General features: G+C 40.5%; 1 protein-coding gene across 5 annotated transcripts in view; it reads right to left on the reverse strand.

The window, feature by feature from the left end:
- The window catches only part of PRDM2 (PR/SET domain 2), a 105,620-nt gene that overhangs the window by 73,977 nt on the left and 8,249 nt on the right, over positions 1-23,394 (reverse strand). For all 5 annotated transcript variants that reach the window (XM_084875286.1, XM_084875291.1, XM_084875290.1 and 2 more), the window contains 3 exons: positions 17,678-17,749; positions 2,278-2,395; positions 545-648 (listed from right to left, as the gene is read on the reverse strand). In XM_084875286.1, coding sequence (XP_084731412.1) covers positions 545-648; positions 2,278-2,395; positions 17,678-17,686 — 231 coding nt within the window. In that variant the 5' untranslated portion in view covers positions 17,687-17,749. Of the gene's footprint in view, positions 1-544; positions 649-2,277; positions 2,396-17,677; positions 17,750-23,394 lie in introns of those variants that run through there.

Consider the following 23,394-nt stretch of genomic DNA (forward strand, 5'->3'; position numbering starts at 1 on the left):
CCCTTCACCTCTATAAGGAGGGTGCTAATGGTCTGCTCTGTCTTCCAGAATTGTTGGGAGAACATGAAATAAAGCGAACAAAAGGCTTTTGGAAAGTTCAAAGCACACTATAAATGTGCCATGTGCTAAATATATCCAACTCTGAATATTCCAGCAACACAGATGACTTTCTAAAATACAGAGAAGGCTCGAACCGTGAGTGCCACCTTGGGGTGTCTTTTACGGTGTCTATCTGGAAGCCTGTAAAGTGACAGACGAAAGTCTTGGCTGCGGAGACAAAGCCCTGAACAGGGAACATGAAGAGTGGATCTGACATTTATTGTTGAGGATGGCCAAGCAGTCTCAAAATACAAATGTAAACAGCAGTCTGCATCCATGGAAACATATTTTCTACTTAATAAAAGTATTCCTGATTTTTAAAGAACACACTAAAATGGCGGTTTTAATTTCCGAATGTCAAATCCTGAGAGAATAGATTTTGTTTAAATGTATAGAACTCTGATAGAAAAAAAAATAAAAACAAACAACGAAAATTCTTCCTTACCTCCCACATGTACACATTATTCTTAACCTGAGATCTTTTTTTCTTATCACCGACAAATGGTCCAAACTTTTTGCCTTTTAAAATTGGTTTGGTGGCCCAGACACCTAGAAAAGAAAACCAGTGTTTTTATAATGTATGTGGTTACCCTAAGAACTGAAGCACCAGTGTGCTCTCTCCTTCTCTCTAGAGCACACCTGTGCCTTCCCCATCCCCTTCTTTCCTCAGGCCCGTATCTTTCGCTTTCTTTCTCTTAAGTTCCAAGGGCCCTTCTTTTGCTTCTGTAACTTGTTTTCTGAGTCAACACAGCCCAGCTGGCTCACTTCTTCTGTCTCTGTGCTTTTTTTTTTTTGCTTTTTTTTTTTCTAAAAAGCTAAATAAACGTCTTGTACTCAAGTTCTTGGCTCTGAATTCTGTCTTTGCTAAACTCAAGAACCAAGGTCTAACAGTGCCGCTATATCATCTGGAGCTGTGACTCAGATTGTCTTTTTTCTCAGTGTACAAAGGAAAAAAAAAAAAAAAGATTGAAGCACTAAAATCAATTCAGTTTCACTAAATAGTTAAAAGACTAAGCCTAAAAGCAAGATAATGTTAACTCAACTAAGAGCAGGCTAAAGCAAATTAACTCAAATCTTCAAAAGTGATTTTTATTCTTTATATTCTATATTTTCTAAAAAGTCTCTAAAAAACCTATTTTGTTTTATAATAAAAAAATGTTTCATATATTTGCTTGTTTTTAATTTTTACATGTAAAATTAGCTGGACAGTACAATCACAAATACTTGGAAAATAGTACAATTAAAGAGAAAAATACTGGAATGTAGTCAAACTACAAATAATTTTTAAACTCTTCTATATTTCTACATATTTAAATGATCTCCAATAAACATGTTACTTTTAAAAAGGGTTATAAATATAGATTGTCTTAAATAAATAATTTTGAAGTTTGTTTGTTCAAAGTGAAAAACCCTCTCATCACCGTTTCCTAAAATCTTACTTTGCGGAGTTCCAAACAGCCGAGAAGTATGCTGTTCGGTGGTATTCTTCAGGGTATTTCTATTTCCTCTGAACTGGCCACGGCAGACAGGCAGTGAAGCCGCCTGGCTAACATGGAGTCCAGGGAACCGGTGCCCAGCAGTGCTCTCACTGACCACAGATTCCCTCATCTCTGGCCTCAGTTTCCTCACATACAGGATGGTGGCATCTCAGCCAGTCCTGTGCAGCTAGGATGTATGAATCCCACTTTTCTGTAAGTCTGCTATGAATCCTGTTTGATAACACAGCTAATGATAAATTAGTGGAACTATAAAATCAAATACTTTCATGTGAATGATACAATTTAAGTTACTGAATAGATTCCAATGAGGATAAGAAAAAGCATTTATTAAAAATTTATTCACACACACACATATATACACACACACAAATTATAACATCAAAAGCACATCTTTAAAAAAGAAAACAGGATATAAACATGACTGTACTTTGACTAAATTTTTATCATTTACTTCCTTAGCCTTATGACCAAAGATTAAAACACAAAAATAAGATCAAACACACAAGATGTATGTCCACCCTGGATTCTTGACTGGAAATTGCATAAACACCACATAATCTCCTAAGTCCGAGTATAAATTGTTGCTTTTATGGTGAGCTCCCTATCATAAGAGCCCCAAAGGGAGTCTGCCTGCAGCCTGCAATCCCCTCCCCTGCTCCTTCTCCGGCCTGTCACTCACCAAGCCGAGTCTTGTCCACAGCAGATGGGAAAAGCCTCACTTCCTCGGGAAGTCCTCGGAGCACATGCTCAGGTACCTCAGCCAGGGTCTCAGCGGTTGCCACAGGCTCAGTAGCGTTCTGCAAGTCAAGAACCAGAAGGATCATAGCAAAACGAAGAAATCCCAGTTAGCATTTTGTTTTTTTCTGGTCCAATAAGCAAATATGCAAACATGTAACTGAAAGCTAAATCTGGCAAGCCAAGCCCAAGACCAAGAGCATGATGTCAAGCACTTCAGAGTTGCTTTGATGTCTGTGTGTGAGTCTCCAGAGGAAACCACTGACCTTCAAGCATGTCTTTGTTAATCTGTTTTGTTCCAGCCACCCACAGCCATTTTCAAAATATGTAATCTCCGGAACCATATTGCTTTAAACTCCCAGAGAATCAGGCAGCTTAAGCTTACACTTATTCCTAAGTCAGAGGCTTCCATCAGCATAGTAGAACATTTAAAAACTCACAATCAACACTCCGTATTAAATGAGTGCCTTCAGCACAGAATGTAAAGGCCACAACGGCCAGCCGGACCCCATCCAATCCATGCTTTCATTCTCCACCACCAATATCCCTGGCAGAGCCCTGGCTATTCCAACAAGAACACTATAACTTATTCTGGACCTTTATGGGGAGTGCGACTTTCCAGGAAACAGCAATTCACCACCATCTACCAAGTCACCACAATATCACACAGTTTCTGAGACAGACATTTGTATACTAGCCAAAGTATATGTTCAAATTCACTGTAATCTTAAGAAATAAGATTGCTATTAGATATGTATAGAAGAGGATAAAAGGGGAGATTGACTAGTAAGTCAACTGGTAAAACATGACTGTTATTTTACAAATAAATTTCAAGTCAAAGAGAAACCAAGCATCTGTTAACTGGTATCACATATATCCTAAAGAGCTCATGTGTGTATCATGACACCTAAGAATGATGGGTTTTGTAGTCTGAGTGTTCTTTATTTCACTGCAAAGGGAAACATTCCCCAAGAACTTTCAAAGAAACCAACGTGGGCAAGAAGCAAACTCTAAGCTAAAAAGATTAATTTTCCCACAACAATCAAACTCTTGTAGTTTTTAAGAAAGTTTTGTGCCAAGAAAAAAAATATCATTCAAATTTGAGTACTCCCAGAATTTCAATAAAATAAAATAAAATAAAACTACCAACAGGCTGCTTCAAGAGAAAGAAATCCCACAGCAATGAGCAAGTCCCAACGAAGGTCTCTCTGCCTGCTGTGAGCTGCATGCACAGAAGCAGGCACTGAAGACCTGGGCGCCTGCCTTGGATGGAGTAGTTGACAGTGCACATGCCTCAGAAGCTTTGGCCCAAACACAACTTAAGTGCTTTCCAAAGCATGGGAATACCAAATGTGCTCCAGAAAATGACCCTTTGGCATTTTTAATTAGCTAAAGTATAAAAATTTCTCACTTCTAAATATAGTGCCCATTTTTAAGATTTTAATCTATAAACTAGAATTATGAAAACGTGAATAAATTTCAAAGAGAGAAAGGTATAAAATTGGTAGTTGGTACCCTAGGACAGAGTTCAGTAAACTGCGACTCGCCAGCCATATGTGGCTCACAAGCCACAGTTTGCAGCTCTGCTGACTAATGAGTTTGCCGACCAATGGAATAGACTAAATGTTACCATGTAGTTGGAAGCTGTGACGATTATGCAATTGTGGCATATTGTGTGCAAAGAGGTAAGGGTAGTATATGACAGTGGTTGGCAAACTCATTAGTCAACGGAGTGGCAAACCACGGCTCGGGAGCCACGAGTCGCGATTTGCCAACTACTGCCCTGGGCTATATAATAGCTATTTTTTAACACTGATAAATTATGCAATATTAACAAGCACTAGCCCGAATTATGAGTCCTATCACTCCCAGTAAGAGAGAGGACTCCTAAGCAAGGATTTTAAAAAATTTGACATCATCGAACCTCTCCAGGAGCTTTGAGAAGAAAGGGTCAGCTAACCTGCACTGCCACAGAGAGGTTCGATGTGGTAATACTAACCACTACCACAGTAATACTAACCACTTACCATGTACTCAGAAGCTCCCCGGGATGCCTTGAAGGGCACTGTGCTAACCATCTCACATGCATTGGCAGAGTTTACTCATGTCAGTGCCTTCTCCAGACAACACACACAAACATACATGAAGAGGCCTAGGGGCTCAGGGCCACAATTTGAACCTTGTTTGTCTGACCCCAGAGCCCAAGCTCATAACCACTGTGGTGTTTCCAGTTAAGATTCTGCTAGTTTAGGTTTGCGCCTCTAATGTAAAACATGATGACTACAGTTGATAACAGTTACTGAATGAAATTTGCAAAGAGAAGAGAACTTAAATGTTCACACATACACACAAAAGGATAAATATGATATGAGAGGTGATGGATATGTTAACTAACTGGAAGGTCTGAATGCTTTCAAAACATAAATGTATATCAATTCACTATAATGTGTAATTTAAATATCTTACAGATTTATTCGTCAATTATATCTTAACGAAGCTGGGGGGGAAAAAAGATTCTGCTGGAATATAACCTAAGAACATCTAGCCTAAAACCTCCAAATGTCCACAGAAATCTCAGCAGAAGATGGTACATAAGACAGAATGGTCATTCCCACAGGAAATCTGTAACATCAGTATAAGTTGGAGACCAGGAATGTTAAAATTGGTGAAACACCGTGAATAGAAAGGACCACAGCAGAGCTGCCACGGGGGAAAGAAATAAGGAAAATCCCTACACTTTTATTTACTTGCTTGCAGCCACCCACTGTTTATAACTTGGGCTCGTTTACCTAGTTGAGAAACGCTAGTTGTTTATTTTACAACCCTTTACTCTTTACACTAGAATGCAGTTCAATTTCTATCTCTACGCAGCCACCTAGCCCTGGCAGCCCCAAGGCCTTCCTCTCGCCTCTCGGGCTATCGGAATCTCCCCTGCGTGGAACATTTTTAGAAAATCAGTGATTCAAGAAGCAGAAGGTGGGTTGCCTGTCCAAGAAGAACCATCCTCTCCCCTTCCTAATTTTCCCTTCATCGGTCTTATCAGAATTTTAAACAATTATTTGTATAATTTCAAGTTTAACGTACCTCCCCATCAGAGTACAACAAAGACATTGTGTAGGAGACACAAAATGTCACTTAAATACTTGAATGACTAAGTGATTCCTGTAAGCTAAAGAACCTTTTTTAGAAAAAGGAGGGATAGTAATAAAATAGCAGGGTCATCTATCAGAAAGCATTTTCTCCATGTGTGCCTGAATTTCTTGCATCTGAGATAAGTGTTTTCCTGGGTTGATACAAGAACCCCTTTTTGGAATATGTGATATGTTCTCAATTTCAAGAAACCAATTTATAAAGTAAACCTTTGAAACAAAAGAACGCTTTAAAAAATCTCTCCCTCACACATTCAATAAGCTGGAATCTTTTTTGCACATATCTTGATAGTATCAGATGTAATATATTGTAAACAGGGTCATCTATCTTGGTCCCAGATCGATTTTGTCTACAAGACATTGCACTATCTAATCATTTAATTTAGTAAGATGTTTCTGAGCCCCTCTTATGAGCCAGACAATGTTTTAGGCATCACATTTGTCTTAACAATGTTTCCCTCTAGTGAGGAAGGCAAACAAAATCAAAGATATATCATGCCTGGTAGATATTGATGCTCTTAAGCAGTGTTTCCCAAACTTTTGACATATGTGTACCCCTTGTATAATTTTCGTAACGCCGAGTACCCCTCGTACTCATGAGAACGTAGAATTAGGCGCAGCTAAGCACGGTGCAGTGCATATCCCCACCAAACTCCGGTGTAACAGGTACCCCCACCAAACTCTTCCCGTACCCCTGGGGGTACGCGTACCACACTTTGGGAAACACTGCTCTCAGGGAAAATCAATCAGGCACAAGGAAGACAGTCATGGAGAGGGTGGGGTGCTACTTTAGACATGGTGCTCAGGGAAGACCTCTCTACACCTAGGAAGAATCGCGCAATGATACAGGGTGAAACATGGCAGGAAAGTGAACCGGCAAGGACCACTGCTGAGCTAGGAAAAAGCTAGGTGTGCTCAGAGAAGAGAAAGGCAAAACACCAGTGTGCTAGAGCAGATAAGGTGAGGAAGGCGGGAGTAATAGTACCTTAGGAGAAATGTATCACCACTTGCTGATCTACACAGAAGGAACCAACCTCAGACCAGGCTGCAAGCTCTAGGAAGGAACCTGGCTGTTCCTTCTCCCAGGACCCCATCCTTGCTGTCCCAGAATAAAGGCACATCCGCATTTCAAGGCTTTCTAACTCTGATCACTGTGACAAGTATGCAGGAAGCTGCAATAGGAAACACAAGAGCTCTTTATTTCAATGAACTGATCTGGAATGGTATGTATTAAATGTAATTAACACACTAAATTTAAGTTAATTTAATTAACATACCTAATTCCATAAAGTACTTAGTTATTAACTATTAATTGATCTTATTAATTTGATGTCTCCTACTTTTTACCTCAATCTCAAATGTAGTTGATATTCACTCCCTCCCCCAATAAATGGCCAACCGGCCCCCCTGCACTCAGTCCACCCTCAATGATGAACAAACACTCCTGGGGGCCTGCTCGGCCCTGTGCTGAGCGATGAAGAAACCATGGTTAGTAAAGCTGATCTGGCCCCCTCCCCACAAAGCTCACCGGCTAAAGGAACTGCTCTTCTCCTGCTTCCAGCACACAGAAACCTTAGAGCTGATTCTCCAGTTCCTCCAGCTGGAGCATCTGAAAGGCCCCTCTGCTCTTCCTCCTAACACCTTTCCTCCAGCCCAGGATGACTATGCTCTGCCATGCTGGGGGTGCAGGAGAACTTAGGGAGTATGACATTTATTCCTTCCTCTGGGCCAAGATCTATGCTAAGCACTGTCCATGCACTGCCTCTCAATCACCAAAGCTAACACTGACCAAGCACTGTATGCGTTACCTCATTTAACCTTTACACTACCACTCTGGCTGTAAGTTTATGATCCCCTTTTTACAGATGACAACTGAAACCTGCCCGTAGCTGCATTAATGAGTGGCAGAGCCCGGGTACAAACCCAGTCAGGCAGGCTTCAGGGTCTGGACTTCCAAATACGGTGCAGTGGAGTAGCTCTGGCAAGTAACTTCCCAAAGCTGTTTTAAAGTAGTGGAGCCCAGATCAAGTCCAGACAGTCCGACTCCGGAGCCCACGTTCGAACCAGCGGGGTCTCACATTACAGTCCGGGGACGCCTGGGAGGTCCCTCTCGGGGGCCCAGGAGCTAGTCTTTGTAGTAACACTAAGATGTCATCTGCCGAGAGAATCCAAGATGGCTGCTCGGGTAGGCACCTAGCCGCAGCCGCACGCAACAATTTCAATAAAATACAACTAAAATATAAAATGGACATTACCCAGAACTACAGGAAAGTCAACTGACTGGAAATTCTACAACGAGAAGCAAGGAGAAAACCAGAAGGAAGCGCGGAGGAGCTGTAAAAGCCCAAGGTACGGAGACACGCGGCGCGCGCAAAGAGGACGGAGCCGGAGAGGAGGGAGGCCGAGTGCCTGGCGGGCGTTCCCTAGCGGGAAGGAGATAAACACTCCGACTGTGCTGGGCCCCCAACTGCTCTGAACCCCCGTTCTAGGCCAGACCCCGGGGACCCAGGCTCACACAGAGGGAGCTGGGCTGTAAGGCGGGACCCGGGGAAGCAGCGAAAGGAGGTCCCAGAGGCGCGCACACAGCGCGCAGAGAAGGGCCGGCCGGCTGTGCTGTAGGACTGCCCTGGCGGGAAGGAGACAGGGGCTCCAGACTGCTCTGAACGCCACCTCCAACTCCACTTCCAACTGAACTGAACCCCAGTTTCGGGCCCATTGCGGGAGAGCTTACACTGTTTGGTAGCAGGCGAAAATCGAGGGCACCTTTCTCTCAGAGGCGCTTGCAACAAGTACTGAAGGACCCTGAGTCTCAGGAGTCGCATAGGGCGGGGCTGACGGAAGCCAAGGCTGTAGGCTCCACCCTGAAACTCCGCCCCCATCAGGAAAGCTGCCTGCGAAAATGCCTAAACCAAATAGATCACAAACGAAAGAAATGGAGGACAAAAAGCGACTGGATATAGAGTTCAAAACCACACTTATAGGGTTTTTCAAGAGACTCCTAGAAAAGGCCGATAAAATAAATGAGACCTATGAGGATATGAAAAGGGATCAACAAGAAATGCTAAGGGATCAACAAGAAATAAAGAATACATTGTCTGAAATAAAAAATATTCTACAGAGTCCTAAAAACAGAATAGAAGATCGCAAGAATCAAGTCAAAGATTTGGAACATAAAGAGCCAGAAGACACTCCTCTGCAGAAGCTAGAAGGCAAGAGAATCCAGAAAATTGAAGATAATGTAAGAAACCTCTGGGACAACTTCAAACGATCCAACATCAGAATCATGGGGGTCCCAGAAGATGAGAGAGAGCAAGATATCGAAAACATACTGAAAGAAATAGTGACAGAAAACTTCCCCCACCTGGGGAAAGAATTGGACTTACAAGTCCAGGAAGCACACAGAACTCCAAATAAGAGGAATCCAAAGAGGACCACACCAAGACAAATCATAATTAAGATTCCAAGAGCAAAGGACAAAGAGAGAATATTAAAAGCAGCAAGAGCTAAGCAGGTGGTTACCTATAAAGGAGCACCTATACGATTGTCAGCTGATTTCTCAACAGAAACCATGCAGGCCAGACGGGAATGGCAAGAAATATTCAAGGTGATGAATAGCAAGAACCTTCAGCCAAAAATACTCTACCCAGCAAAGCTATCACTCAGAATCGAAGGTCAGATAAAGAGCTTCACTAATAAAAAAAAGCTAAAGGAGTTCATCACCACCAAACCAGAATTATATGAATTGCTGAAGGGGGTTCTTTCAGAAGAGAAAGTAAATAAAGATAAAAATTATGAACAACAAATACGTAACTATCAACAAGTGAATCTAAAAACCAAGGAAATTAAAAAAAAAATCTGATGAACAATATTAACTGTTGAATATAGTAGAATCAGAGGTATGGAAGGGGAGTGAACTGATGATTCTTGGGGAAAAGGGAAGAGGGGAATGTGGGAAGAGACTGAACATAAACTGTGCACCTATGGATGAGGACAATGGGGAGTGGGGAAAGGGCAGAGGGTGGGGTGGGAAGGGGGGGGGAAAGGAACACTTGTAATAATATGAACAATAAAAATTTATTTAAAAAAAAAAAAAAAAAAAAAAAAAAAAAAAAAAAGATGTCATCTGCCTTCTTCACTCTTAGGTAGAGGAGTTTTAGGGAAGCTATGACATTATGTGATTAATCTTAGGTTCCCAAATGTTCTGATCTAGGAATAAGGCCATGTGTTAAGGATTGAGCATTCCAGGGAAATGGGTGGGGAGACAAAGAGCTTGGCATGTTCAGGAAAAGAGGCCACTATGGCCAGGTCAGAGTGACCCAGGGAGAAAGCGGAGGTGGCCACCACCAGAATCTGCAGAGCCCGGAAGGCCAGGGCAGAGACTGGATGGCAGTAGGAGAGTGGTGGGACCCCACCAGAAAGCTTTGGTCAGGGGAATGACAAGATGTCAAGAGGTTTTCTATCCCATATTCAACTCCCTGGCCCCTACAGGCACCAACTTCTGGCTCCTCCTCCCTTCACCAAATTAGGTCTCTTACTCCTGTGGGGCTTTTGCAATTCAGGCTTCTAGTTCATAATGAACCCAGGTCCTTATGGCTCTCAATTCTTCTGCTAGTCAATATTCTCTACATCCTTCCAGGTCAAGTTCAAATCCCAGTTCATCCATGAAGACATTCGAAACAACTCATGATGATTGTCCACTTCTCTGATTTCCTATATGGTCAGTTTTATGTTGTATAAGTAAGTATAATACTTAAGGCATGGGGGAAATGATTCAATGGTGGGTGAGAGAGGTCAGTGAAGTTTCTATAACAGCCAAAACAAGGAATGTTTGGGTCTGAACTCAAGCAATGACAGTGATAAAAAGGTATTTTAAAGTTTTTTAAATATATTTTTTATTGATTTCAGAGAGTAAGGGAGAGGAAGAAATAGAAACATCAATGATGAGAGAGAATCATCCATCCACTGCTTCCTGCATGCCCCTTAGTTGGGATCAAGCTTGCAACCCAGGCATGTGCCCTGACCAGGAATCGAGCAGTGAGTTCGATAAGGAGGTATTTTATAAAGGCAGAATCAAGACTTAGTTACTGCCTGAAAATAAGAATGGTGATAATAATAATAATACACAGTGTTTCCTACATATATGCCAGGCACTAACCTTAGTGCTCTAGGTTTATTAACTTTGCTCTTTACCACAACCGCATGGGGTGGGCACCACTACTATTCCTATTTAACAGGTAAGAAAGCAAATACCAGGAAGTCAGTGACTTGCTCAAGGTCATACAGCCAGATTGGCAAAGCCAAGACTAAAGGTGGAATGTGAGTCACAAGATAACTAAAGTGAGGCAGAGCTAAACAATCCTGAAACCTTCTCTACAAAAGCATTAATATCAGGGTAACATAAAATGCAAGCCTTCTTGCCAAAGTCTTCTATATTGCATAGGCAAATGCTATTCAAGTTCCTAAATTACTTTTCAAATTTCAAAAATAATTCAATTATCTTCAGAAAGACATTGTACTTGATTTTATTTTATAAATTTAGTAGAATATGTGATTCAAAATAAAATTAAGTGCGATCATTATTAAACACATTAATTTTCTCAACTATACACTCATTAATTGAGGTTTAAATCATCATGGACAGAAACCATCTTAGTTGGAAGTCTTTTTTAAAAAGTATGAAAAATCAAATTTGCATTTAAACTTATAGAAGTACTTATAAAAATACAATTCAATGTTAATAATATGCTAAAATAGTTTCAATTTTTTACACAATATATATTTTTAGAATTAGAAAAAAGTAGAGGAGCTACCTAAAATTAAAGATAGAAAACCATCCCAGGGTTTCCCCTAACCTTTAGAAATATGGTATGAAGAGATTTAACTAGATGGTCAGATGATGGCCCATAAAATATTTTCTATGAAAGGAATAAGCTACTGATATGACTCCATTTATGAAAAATTCTAGAACAAGAAAAGCCAACCCACAGGGACAGTGAGCCGGATCAGTGGCTGCCTGAGGCAGAGGTTGAGGGGAGAACTTCAGAGCCGCAAAAAGGAACTTTCTTGAGTGTCAGCAATGTCGTATCTCTTGACAGAGGTGGTAGTTAATATCAGAGTGAAAACTCAGGACCATACACTCCAAATGAGTACGTTTTATTGCACATAAATAAGTAAATAAATCCTACACCCTCTTTAAATCATGTTGAAACTTTAATGTTCCAAGAAAATAAAAAATAAAAATATCAACGTCATAGAAAAAAAACACGTTTTAATCGAGATTTTTTTAAAAACAATTCTAAACCCTCGAACAGTTTCCCTTCTCTGTGAGTAAGCCTACTCTGGCCTGTCCTTGCAGTGACCACTCACAGCGGCCCCCAGCACCCACTTCTGCTCCTCAGGACCAGCCTGCTCCACTCCCTCTCCTACACTCAGATCCTCACTGGAAAGAGTGCGGTAACTGCTCTACAGCATGACACTGGCACTGCCTCCTGCTCGATAAGGCTGCAGGCACCCCCGACATAGACAGCATATACTCATGTTTTCATTGTTTAAAAGATAAGAATAAGCAGCCGAAACCGGTTTGGCTCAATGGATAGAGCGTCGGCTTGGGGACTGAAGGGACCCGGGTTCGATTCCGGTCAAGGGCATGTACCTTGGTTGCGGGCATATCCCCAGTAGGGGGTGTGCAAGAGGCAGCTGATCAATGACTCTCATCGATGTTTCTAACTCTCTCTCTCTCCCTTCCTCTCTGTACAAAAATCAATAAAATATATTAAAAAAATAAATAAAACAAAAAACCTTCTTATTTAAAAAAAAAAAAAAAAAAGATAAGAATAAGCAAATTTTCCTGGTATTTCATTTAAACTTATGGAAGTACTTCTTTCACACGCTCTACCTAAACAATGGCCATAAACTTTATATCAGATTTAATTGATTTAATTAAAGCACCAAGATTTTTAAATACCAACTGATCAAAACTAATACTAGAGAGTAATATTGCTTAATATTAAGACATATTATTATATATTCAAAATAAAAGATATATTATTGCTACCACGGACTAATAACCACCATAGTAATCATTGTTACCAGCAAAAAATAATAATGTCCAAGAATTAAAGAGCATTAAAATACTCAAATTCTGTGAACAACCCCAATGAAACTTGAAATAAAGACTTTACTATTCTTGAGGGGAAATGGGTAGGGGTGGGGATCAAACAAGCTTCAGTTTACTGATATAGCATTAAATTTTATGTGGTTAAGGAATGAGTAAGACTGCAATAACAATAAACAGATGGGGATACAGATAAGGAAATCTTATATGCCGCCTTTGGAAAAGAAAAGCAAACAGTTCTGAGACATTAAAAAGCACCTTCTTGCCCAAAGCTGGCAGGCCATTAAGTTGTCCTGCGAGCATGGACAGTGCATGATGGGCTAAAAAGGGAAACCAAAGTATGTCCCTGTCCAGTGGCTTCCCGCTGAACTTACAATAAAACATAAGCTTCTTCCCATGGCCTTTGAGGACCTACAAAGCTGGCCCTCGCCTCACATACAAACTCCATCTGGTCCCAGGGCCCCACGTGTCGCCAAGCTCCGGCCCTGGCTGGCTCCCCATGCCTTGAACCAGCAAGCTCATTCCCACCTCGACCTCAAGGTCTGTTCACGCTGCCTAGAATTTTCTTTCCCCGGATCCTCATATATCTGGTTCTTGCTTATTACTTTGGCCTATCATTCAGTTATTATTATTATTATTATTAAGAATTCTATTAATTTATTATGATTCTATTGTTAACCACCTTTCTGGAATAGCCTTCTCTGACCATGTAATCCAGAGAACCTCCCCCCACTTTCACCAGCATTCTTTACCACGTGACCTCGCTGCACTGTCTTCCCAGTTTTCACTGTCTGAGCTTACCTTCCTGCTCTGCACTCTTCCCTCTGTGAGTATGTGAGCTGAGAGCAGAGCCCTTACTGCAGAATCCACAGCAGCCTGGGATGCAGTCTACGCAGGATGAGTGATGGGATGAATGAACTTCAGAATAGTTAAGACGATGGAAATACGGATGGCTTATCACAATTCTCAGGGTTACATTTGCAGCATCAAGTGATTTACCTTCCTTTAATTTTTTTACATAAAACTTTAAAACAAGTTTAGGAGGCTAAATTGCTGGCATTACCACAGATTATTGATAAGGACAGAGAGATGCTGCAATCATAAGCTACTATATTGGTAGAAATTTCAAATATTAGTAATAAGAGATAAACAAAGGTTCTTTTTAGAAAGTTAAGTGACTCAATAAATGGTAATCAAGGCCACTGTATTACATCAAGGTGAAAACCTACAGAATGTTTTATATTAAATATATATCAATAAAGCTGGAATGATTGGGCTGTACCCCAATATTACAGTTCTCCTGTCCTCCTAGGCACTTGACGAAATGCTCTGCCCCCGCCACCTGAGTTTTAAGTTAGATGTGGCCATATGACTAACTTTGACCAGTTAAATGTAAACAGAAGTAACACGTGTTGAGACAAAGCCTCCATCATCCTTGGTTCTTGAGCAACCACAATAGCAGAGCTACAATGGATGCGTACTGAGAACAAGAAATAAACGGCTGTTAAGCCCCAGATATTTTGGAGCAGCCTGTTAGCACGGCATCACACAGCGTATCCTGATATAGAAATATAGCACAGCGAGCAAGAACTGGGCTTTGGAATCTACAGGCCTGGGGTGAATCCAAGATCTACCACGTCTGAATGATCATGGGCAAGCCACCTCTCTGGGCTTTAATGTCTTCATCCATAAAATGGTTAAAAATCCTATACTTCATAGGGCAGCTATAAAGACTGAATGAATGAGAAAATGTATGTGTGATAATGAAATGCCTGGCATGATGAGTAAACACTCAATAGACAGGAATATGGCATTAAACACTAACATACCTACTTGCATTATGGAACTTCACTCATCTTGGATGTTCTATCAAAGTACAATAAGTCCTCATTTAATGTCATTCATAAATTGTGCAACTTTAAGTGAAATTTGGTAAAATGAAACAATTTTACCATAGGACTAAGTGATATAAACAGAAGTTAACTTCCTAAGGCATCTCATCAACATTATAAGGAAAGAACATTGAAGGAAAGGAGGTAAGGAACTACTATACGGCCTTCTAAACTCTATTCAATGAGAGAACCATTTATAAAGTTCTGGATTCTCCTAGATAAATCTAGGAAAAAGAAGAAAACTAGTGGAACATCTCAAAGTTAAATATTTAGATGGATGTGAGGATATCTATGATTGCAAAGGGAGAAAAGAGAAAATGGACAGCGAGGGGAGGAGGCAGAGAGTTGCTCTTCTTGCCTGCCCTTCAGGCCTGGGCTCAGTCAGAAAAACCAAGGCTCACAGGGAAAGCAAGCCGGGTTCTAAACTGGGAAGAAAGGGGTGAGTGCTGAGTGGAGAGCAACCAGAAGAGAAAGAGGGATAAAGAGCACGTGGGTCTCGGCTCCAGGGCTGGGATTGGAGGGGAAGCCTCGCAAACCACTGGAAACACCTTGGTAACGATGAGCAGTCCAGAACGCTGCTTCAATAGTCAGTGCTTAACATGCCAGCATCACTGGGCTTTGGACTCTCGTTTCCTCTAAAGGACTAACTTGTAAGCAACATGAAATGCTCACTCCTAGGGTCATTGAGTCCTTAAAACTCGGCTGTCAGGCATACATGAATGAGTGATGCTGTGTTATTGCCTTAGAGACCACACCCATCATAAGGGACATAGCTGACAGCTAACATTCATCAAAGCTATGTTGATCAGTCCCTAGAGAGAAAAAAAATCTAACCCTAAACTCACCATCAAGATTTGAATTGCAAATCAATCTGGTTCAAGTTAAAACTTTTTCAATATCTACACTTTTATGTAGTTATTTTGAAGTTTTCAAGCATGCATGGCTCATATTCACTGGCTACAAATGAGAAGAATAAATACAAGAGGGAAAAACATAAAATGTATTGAAACAATTCTTATTTTTTTAAAATTACTGGGGCCGGGACCGGTTTGGCTCAATGGATAGAGCGTCGGCTTGGGGACTGAAGAGCCCCGGGTTCGATTCCGGTCAAGGGCATGTACCTTGGTTTCACGCATATCCCCAGTAGGGGGTGTGCAAGAGGCAGCTGATCGATGACTCTCTCTCATTGATGTTTCGAACTCTCTATCTCTCTCCCTTCCACTCTGTACAAAAATCAATAAAATATATTTTAAAAAAAAAAATTACTGGGACAACTACTGAAAAACAGTCACAGATTTTTTTGCCATGATATAATAATCAGGACTAAATATCATGTAACTAATATTCCTCAAATAATGAAAATATAACTAAAGATGCTTAAATTTTACTCATAAAAAGTGGACAGTTTTTATAATACAAATAAAAGTTTCATTACTACCAGGCCATTTAAATTATACCCACACCAGAAATGTGCTAACCATTAGAAACATAAGAGGACCCTTTTCCATTGACATTTGGCTTTTAGCATCAAAGGCAGTCCTCCACAGATCTGATATTAAAACTTGTCGAACGTAAAATGAAATTGTAAAAAAGCCAAAAAAAAGAAATGGTCACAATTCTTTTAAATGGCTTGAAGACTTTCTTTAAATACAAGTTCATTTGATATAAACGAAATATTGAAGCGAATGTGAGATGTCAAAGAAATAAAATATCAGAAATGCAACTGGCCTAATAAGATGTAAGAATTAAAGCGTGATTAAGCCTAAGGTGCGAGCTGTAGCCAATGAGACAATGACTGCTAAACAATGAGGCAACAAAAGCAATGTCAACATTTAGATTCCGCTGTGGAAACTTTCACGATCATTTTTTTTTTTCTTTTTTATGATCATTCTAATCCAAAATTAAGACTTCCTGGGCCATTTTAGAAAAGCAAGCTCCTTTGGGTGACAAGGTTCACATTAGGAATCAGTCTTGAAGTGGGAAAATATATGAAATCTATGACACATATATGTATATAACTTTATGGGCAATGACTGTGAAAATCCACTGTTCTCTTTCCCGCCCCCATTTTACCATTTCAAAAACAATTTGCCTTCAAAAGCATGTCAGTAAATCTGCAAGTTTTAAAATAATAGAAACCACGTGCCCCATGTGTTCACCAGATTCGTTTTTATGACATATGGTCATCTGCATTAAAATAAATATATTTTGATAAAGAAAGTAATAAAAAGAAATCAAAGAATCCATTCCAAAAATTTCACATCTCTCAATGCAGCACAGGACTGAATTTATTAAACTTGGCCACCTAATAAAATTGGACTTGTGATCTCAGTTGGAGGCACCTGCAACTGATAAAAAGGTGTCCCAAGTTTCACTTGATGAGGGATACAAAATATTTTCCAGACTGGTAGTTTTAAGCTAAGCACTAAAAATTATAGACTTGACATATTTAAGTTCTGTCCTTTAAAAAAAAAAAAAATGTGTTTATAAAGATTTCAAAAGAGAATGTTTCTGACGCCCATAAATTTCTATAACTGCAAGTGAAATGATATTAAGATCAGAAAATAAAAATTCTACTTTAGAACATATTAAATCCATATAATAGATTCTACTTATCAAAACGCCCTTGAGGCTACAGAAGTGTCCACAGCAGAACTGTTTAATCTCCAGGTAATCCCAAACCCCTGGAAGGTGAAGCACATCTTGCATTTCAATATCTGCCCTCTTGTTTCTACTCCACGAACAGGTATTTTTCGAAGACAGAGCATCTTAAAGTTTCCTGTTTGATCAATTTTGGTCTTTAAAAATCAACAACAAAACTTTTAATACTCTTCTTTTCAGTCAATGAGTATTACAGAATAAAAAGTATTAAAAACAAAAGCTTAGTAAACTTCAAAACAAAACAAATAACTAACACCAGAGTGTAGCAGGAGAGAGGTAAAAAAAGAAAGAAAATCTGAATTAGGTCCCTAGGAACGAATGAGTCCTCTACTCAGCGTTCCATAGAACTGTCAACCCACGCCCCCAAAACGCATACCAGGAAAGCAATGTATTCATTAATGGCATTAAGAACAGAAAGGAAAACCTGGGAGGAATGCATGTTGTGTGTTACTTACTATCTTTTAGAAATCAAGAACTGGTCTAACATCTAGTTTATGTATTTGTATAAATTCTTATATTTAAACTCACCTGATTCATTTTCAATTCCTGCTGTGTTCTGAAAAGACACACACAACAAAAACTTCTTTGATTACATGAGCCCTAAAAAGAAAAACAGACAATTGTAATATGTACCTGCCTACAAATTTACAGGGATTTCAAACCACACACAACTGCAGAGTTTGTTCAAAGGGCTATTCATAAAGCAACTCCATGCCAGATCAGCTTCGATCTATGCGGAGAGCTTACTTCCCAGATTTATTAGCTACAATAAAGAAGATTTCTTGCTAATCTCTCCCAGGGCTTCATCGTACTCTACAATTGAAAGCAGACTCATTAGAATGACATCAAATTTTTGCTTTGGAATTGCATCATTCCTGAAAAGAAATGTTAGCTTTGTTCATAGAAACACAAAGCCTTGTTGCATAAATTATGCGATTTAATTGTCCTTCTCTTACTTATATCAACCCTGAGTTGAATACAAACACAATTAGACCCCTTTACAATATTTTGTTTTTCAAGTTCCTGAAATAGAGGCGGATTCAATAACATTTTTATAGCCAATTCTCTTTGAGAAACAGAACAAAAACCTTGTAGTAAAATGCAAATGTTTCATTAAAAGCTGTTTGGAAAGAACTACAATTGTTCCTTTAAATTTCTTCTTCAATATACTCATAGTATAATAAAATAACAAGAATACAAAATCGTTCCTTACAAACGAATGCGACATACTTATTTCTAAATAACAATCTATAAAGATGGTCCTCTCTGCAACATACATCCCGCGTGTCAATTGAAGTCTTTCACAATAAATGAAAATCATGCCACTTTCAGGAGCACTTCCACTGTAATATTCTAAGTTTTCAGCATGTATACACACACACACACACACACACACACCATTAAGTATAATTATATTTTTTCATGAACTTACTTACAATAATCTCTTCTTCCTATACCCCAAAGACACTGCTCACCTTAGAACTATATGTTCTAACCAGAAGCCCAGTACGTGAAATTCATGCATTGGGGTGGGTGGCGGGGGTGAGGGGGGCCCCTCAACCCAGCCTGCACTCTCTCCAATCTGAGACCCTCGGGGGATGTCCAACTGACCAGGCCTAAATGGGTAGTTGGACATCCCTCTCATAATCCAGGACTGCTGGCTCCCAATCACTGCCTGCCTGCCTGCCTGCCTGATTCCCCCTAACTGCTTTGCCTGCTAGCCTGACCACCCCCTAACTGTCCTCCCCTGCCAGCCTGGTTGCCCGTAACTGCCTTCCCCTGCTGGCCTGAGTTCCCCCAACTGTCCTCCCCTACAGGCCTGGTTGCCCCCAACTGCCCTCCTCTGCTGGCCCAGTCACCCCTAACTGCCCTCCCTTGCAGGCCTGGTCCCTCCCAACTGCCGCCTGGCCTGATCACCCACAACTGCCCTTCCCTGCTGGCCATCTTTTGGCAGCCATCTGTGTCCACACATGGGGGCAGCCATCTTGTGTGTTGGAGGGATGGTCAATTTGCATATTATTCTTTTATTAGATAGGATTGTAAATAAACTAAGGAACTTGTAAAACTGATATTCTGCAAACGAGGAGAAAATACTGCCTGCCCACTTCATGCAGACGGGGGCTTTTCATTTTACCTGTTCATTAACAAGGACAGTTTGGGATTTCTTTTCCCTTGAGCTACTGAACCTCACTCCCCTGATCACCTTTAGGGCCTGGGCATCTAAACTAGCTTTTTTTTTTTCCCCCTCATACTTGGCACAGGGAATGTATTTCATAGCTTGCATCTTATTGAAAAGCTCAGTCTAACCAAACCAATATGAAGAAGTCCATTCTTTTCAAATTTAATATTGAGCTTCTTTCTCAGATGCATGTCCTTCTTTAGTATTCATTCTATACTGAATATAATTGATCCTTTTCTATGATACTGAAGATTGTCATCACTAACTAACAGTGATGAGATTAGTGGCCTAGAAGGCGCGCATGCCTGGCACTCTGTACCACAAATGCCTACTGACTGATGAGAGGTCCCACTAGAAGAAATCTTTTTTTTTCCCCACAGAAAGGAAGAGAGAGGGATAGAGAGCTAGAAACGTCGTTGAGAGAGAAACATTGACCAGCTGCCTCCTGCACACACACCCCCCACTGGGGATGTGCCCACAACCAATGTACATGCCCTTGACCAGAATTGAACCCGGAACCCTTGAGTCCGCAGACCGACACTCTATCTACTGAGCCAAACTGGTTTCGGCTAAGAGAAATCTTTTGTTTTTGTTTTTGTGGGGTTTTTTAAAATATATTTTACTGATTTTTCACAGAGAGGAATGGAGAAAGATACAGAGTTAGAAACATCAATGAGAGAGAGTCATCGATCAGCTGCCTCTTTCATGCCCTTGACCGGAATCGAACCTGGGACCTTTCAGTCCACAGGCCTACGCTCTATCCACTGAGCCAAACCGGTTTCGGCTAGGAGAAATCTTTTGAATAAAATGTCCCGGAGTGAATAAAATGTCATGTTTTTCACTTGCTGCTCACTAAGTTTATAGAGGTGGAATTAATAACATTGGCCACAGAATGTTCTGAGGAACAGAATGAAAAAAAAATCTTACAATAAAATGCAAACATTTTAATGAAAGATCTTCAGAAAGAGCTATACAATGTTTTGCAAGGTAAGTACTGTTCACCAGAAGGGCTATGGCTTTTCCATCCAGAGATGGGAAGCCACTGGGAAGCTGACGATGGCAGGAATGACCTAACATGACAGATTTAGAGAGACTAAGAACTACAAATCAGGTAGGAGAAAAAATGTGAGAAGTAGCTGGATCCTCGCTCTATCTGCAAAATAGAGTCCCAGGATGTGATACTGGATTAGATACCAGGGATGGAAGAGGGAAGTCAGGGATGACACCAGGGTGTTTATCCTAAGGACATGAAAGAACAGAACTGCCATTTTTCTGATGCTGCCTCCTTCTTTTCAATGTGCTTTCCATTTGTTTCTCCCTCTTTTTAAAAAAACATTTTCTTCTTTCCCCATTTTGCGGTTGCTAGCTCACAGGCACAATTCAAACTGAGATGCCCTGACATCTGAAACCACATATCCAAAATATCCACGTACAGTAGTGCCTCACTATCTCAGGGGACTCCACTCCCAACGGCCCCACAGACACCAAAATCCTCAGAGGCTCAAGCACCTTAAATAAAATGGCATATCTGCATATAACCTGCATAGGCACACCCTGCCATATACTTAAATCTCAAGGTTACCCATACCTAATACAATGTAAATGCTGTGTGAATAGTTGTTGCAGTGAATTGTTTAAAGACTATTACAAGGGGGAAAGTCTGTGAATATTCAGTGCAGATGCAATCACCAATCACTGTAGGCCTAACTCCATGGTACACATCTACAACAACCTAGCTCCCCCGCACCCTTCCCCAAACCCCCGCCCCAGAATATTTTCAGTCCTTGGTCGGTTGAATTTGTAGGTGCAGAGCCTGTAAATACAGAGGGCCAACTGTTCTTTCACTGTTATCTCAATTTTTTCTTAATGAAAAATTTTACAATAGAATTCAGATTGTTATAGGATTAGTAATCTTCTCTCTGACTTTCTACACTGTCATTCCCTCTTTGTCCAAATAGGAATGCACTCATCATTTCTTTCCAGAGAACAAAAGGACCTTAACATCTTTTTCTTAGAGTTCACTACATACCTACATGCTTGGACCCTTCTGTCAATCACTTCAAATCCTAATGGCTAAAAATAAGACCTTCATTTTTTTTCTCTCTCCCTCTTCGCTTACAACAATGTCAAATAATATATCTAAAATATTTTACAATATCAAACATTGCAAATCCAACACTAACTTCTCAAATGACATTTTAAGTTATATTTTTTATTCAAAATAAAGGATGTTACAACAAAAGAATTGCGACTTTGAGGTCCATTTGAGGACCACTGCATTTTGGGCAACTCTTGTGAGGGGCTGTCCCTTCCTTTCGGGCCATTTAACACTGCCCTGTACAAGGCCATAGTGCCTTCACACACTTTGACAATCAAACCATATACACATCCCCAAATCCCATCCCAACTGAGCACCTACAAACTGTAGACTCTAAAACTCTAAAAACAGTTATTGAAGTAACTTCCTTAAGATTCCTCCAGCAGCGCAAGGCCCTGTGCCAGTGTCAGGGCAATCCCACCTAGCTTTCATTCTCGGTGTTGAATACACAGGACTGTCTTTAAGTACCCACGTGACCAATACAGATATCTCAAGGTCAAAGTTTTACCACATGTGAGAACTATCAATGTAGACTCTACACTGACAGAGGCACAGAGGAATCTTCCACGCATAACACTAAAACCTAAGAATTCTATCAAAAATTTTAAATGGTAAATAACTAAGGTAAATACTTAAAATCCACTGGCCCATTTGGCTCAGTGGATAGAACATGAGCCCACAAACTGAAAGGTCCTGGTTTCGATTCTGATCAAGGGGACATACCGTACCTTGGTTACAGACTCAATCCAGGTCTGGGTGTGTGTGGGAGGCAACCAATCAATGTGTCTCTCACATCAACGTTTCTCTCTCTTTCCCACCCCTTCCCTCTCCTTCCTCCCCTTTCCTTCTCTTCCCTTCTCTTCCCCTCTCTTCCCTCCCCTCCCCTCTATTCTACTTTCATACTGGAAAAAGTACCGCCAACTTTCCTTTTAAAAGCAGGCTCTATTACCACATAAGCTAAAGTGTGTAAAAAAAAAAAAAAAAAAATTAAACCTGACATGTTAATCACTTTAAGAATAAAGAGATCAGCCCTAGCCAGTTTGGCTCAGTATATAGAGTGTCAGCCTGTGGACTGAAGGATCCTGAGTTGATTCTGGTCAAAGGCACATGCCTGGGTTGCGGGCTTGATCCCAGGAGGGAACATGCAGGAGGCAGCTAATCAATGATTCTCTCTCTCATCATTGATATTTCTATCTCCCCCTTCCTTCCCTCTGGAATCAATAAAAATTATTTTTTTAAAAGAATATAGAGATCATGTGTGAGTGTGTGAAGAACCAGAGACTGAGAATTCAGCAAATATTTGGTGAGTTGCTGAATCAAAGGGCGTGAACTCTTATTCCTGGAAACTGGTTGCTTGTGTCTCTCACCCTAGAGTCTAGAACGATGTCTACCAAAGCAAAAAGGCAATGGTTTAACAGAGCAGACCACACAGGAATTTCCCCACCTAACAAGTATGTGAGAGATGCAGAGAACAGAATACCTCACATATAAACCAGTAATTTCTCCCATTTCAATCCATCAGTTTCCTCAATGAGGCCCACCACCACAGACATGTCCTGGGGCCTGACTCACCAAATTCACAGAGCCCTGTCCTGACACAAACCTAAGTCAGGAAGGAGAGCTTAGCACTTCACTCCAGGTGGGGGGATTTGATTCAGACAGTACCGTTTCCGCATTAACAGACAGGAAACATAGAGGGGCTGCTGTTCCGAATGACTTTAGAGCAGCAGAGCACCAATGAGAAAATAATACTGATTAGGGCTTTTGTTTGCAATATGGAAGTGAAACACCAGAGCAAATGTTAAGTAAGAAACCTGTGGATATGCTAGGAAAGCACCGTAAGTCTAAGTTTAGATTATGGGACTCTGGGGATATTTTCCTCCACTAGAATTTATTTTAAAAAAAAAAAGTGGTTGGGGGGGACTAAAGGGAAAATTTTCAAAATATACTGCTCCAAGCCTCCATTAA

The sequence above is a fragment of the Pipistrellus hanaki genome (genome assembly GCF_964339955.1).
Source record: "Pipistrellus hanaki genome assembly, chromosome: 2".
Classification (NCBI taxonomy): Eukaryota; Metazoa; Chordata; class Mammalia; order Chiroptera; family Vespertilionidae; genus Pipistrellus; species Pipistrellus hanaki.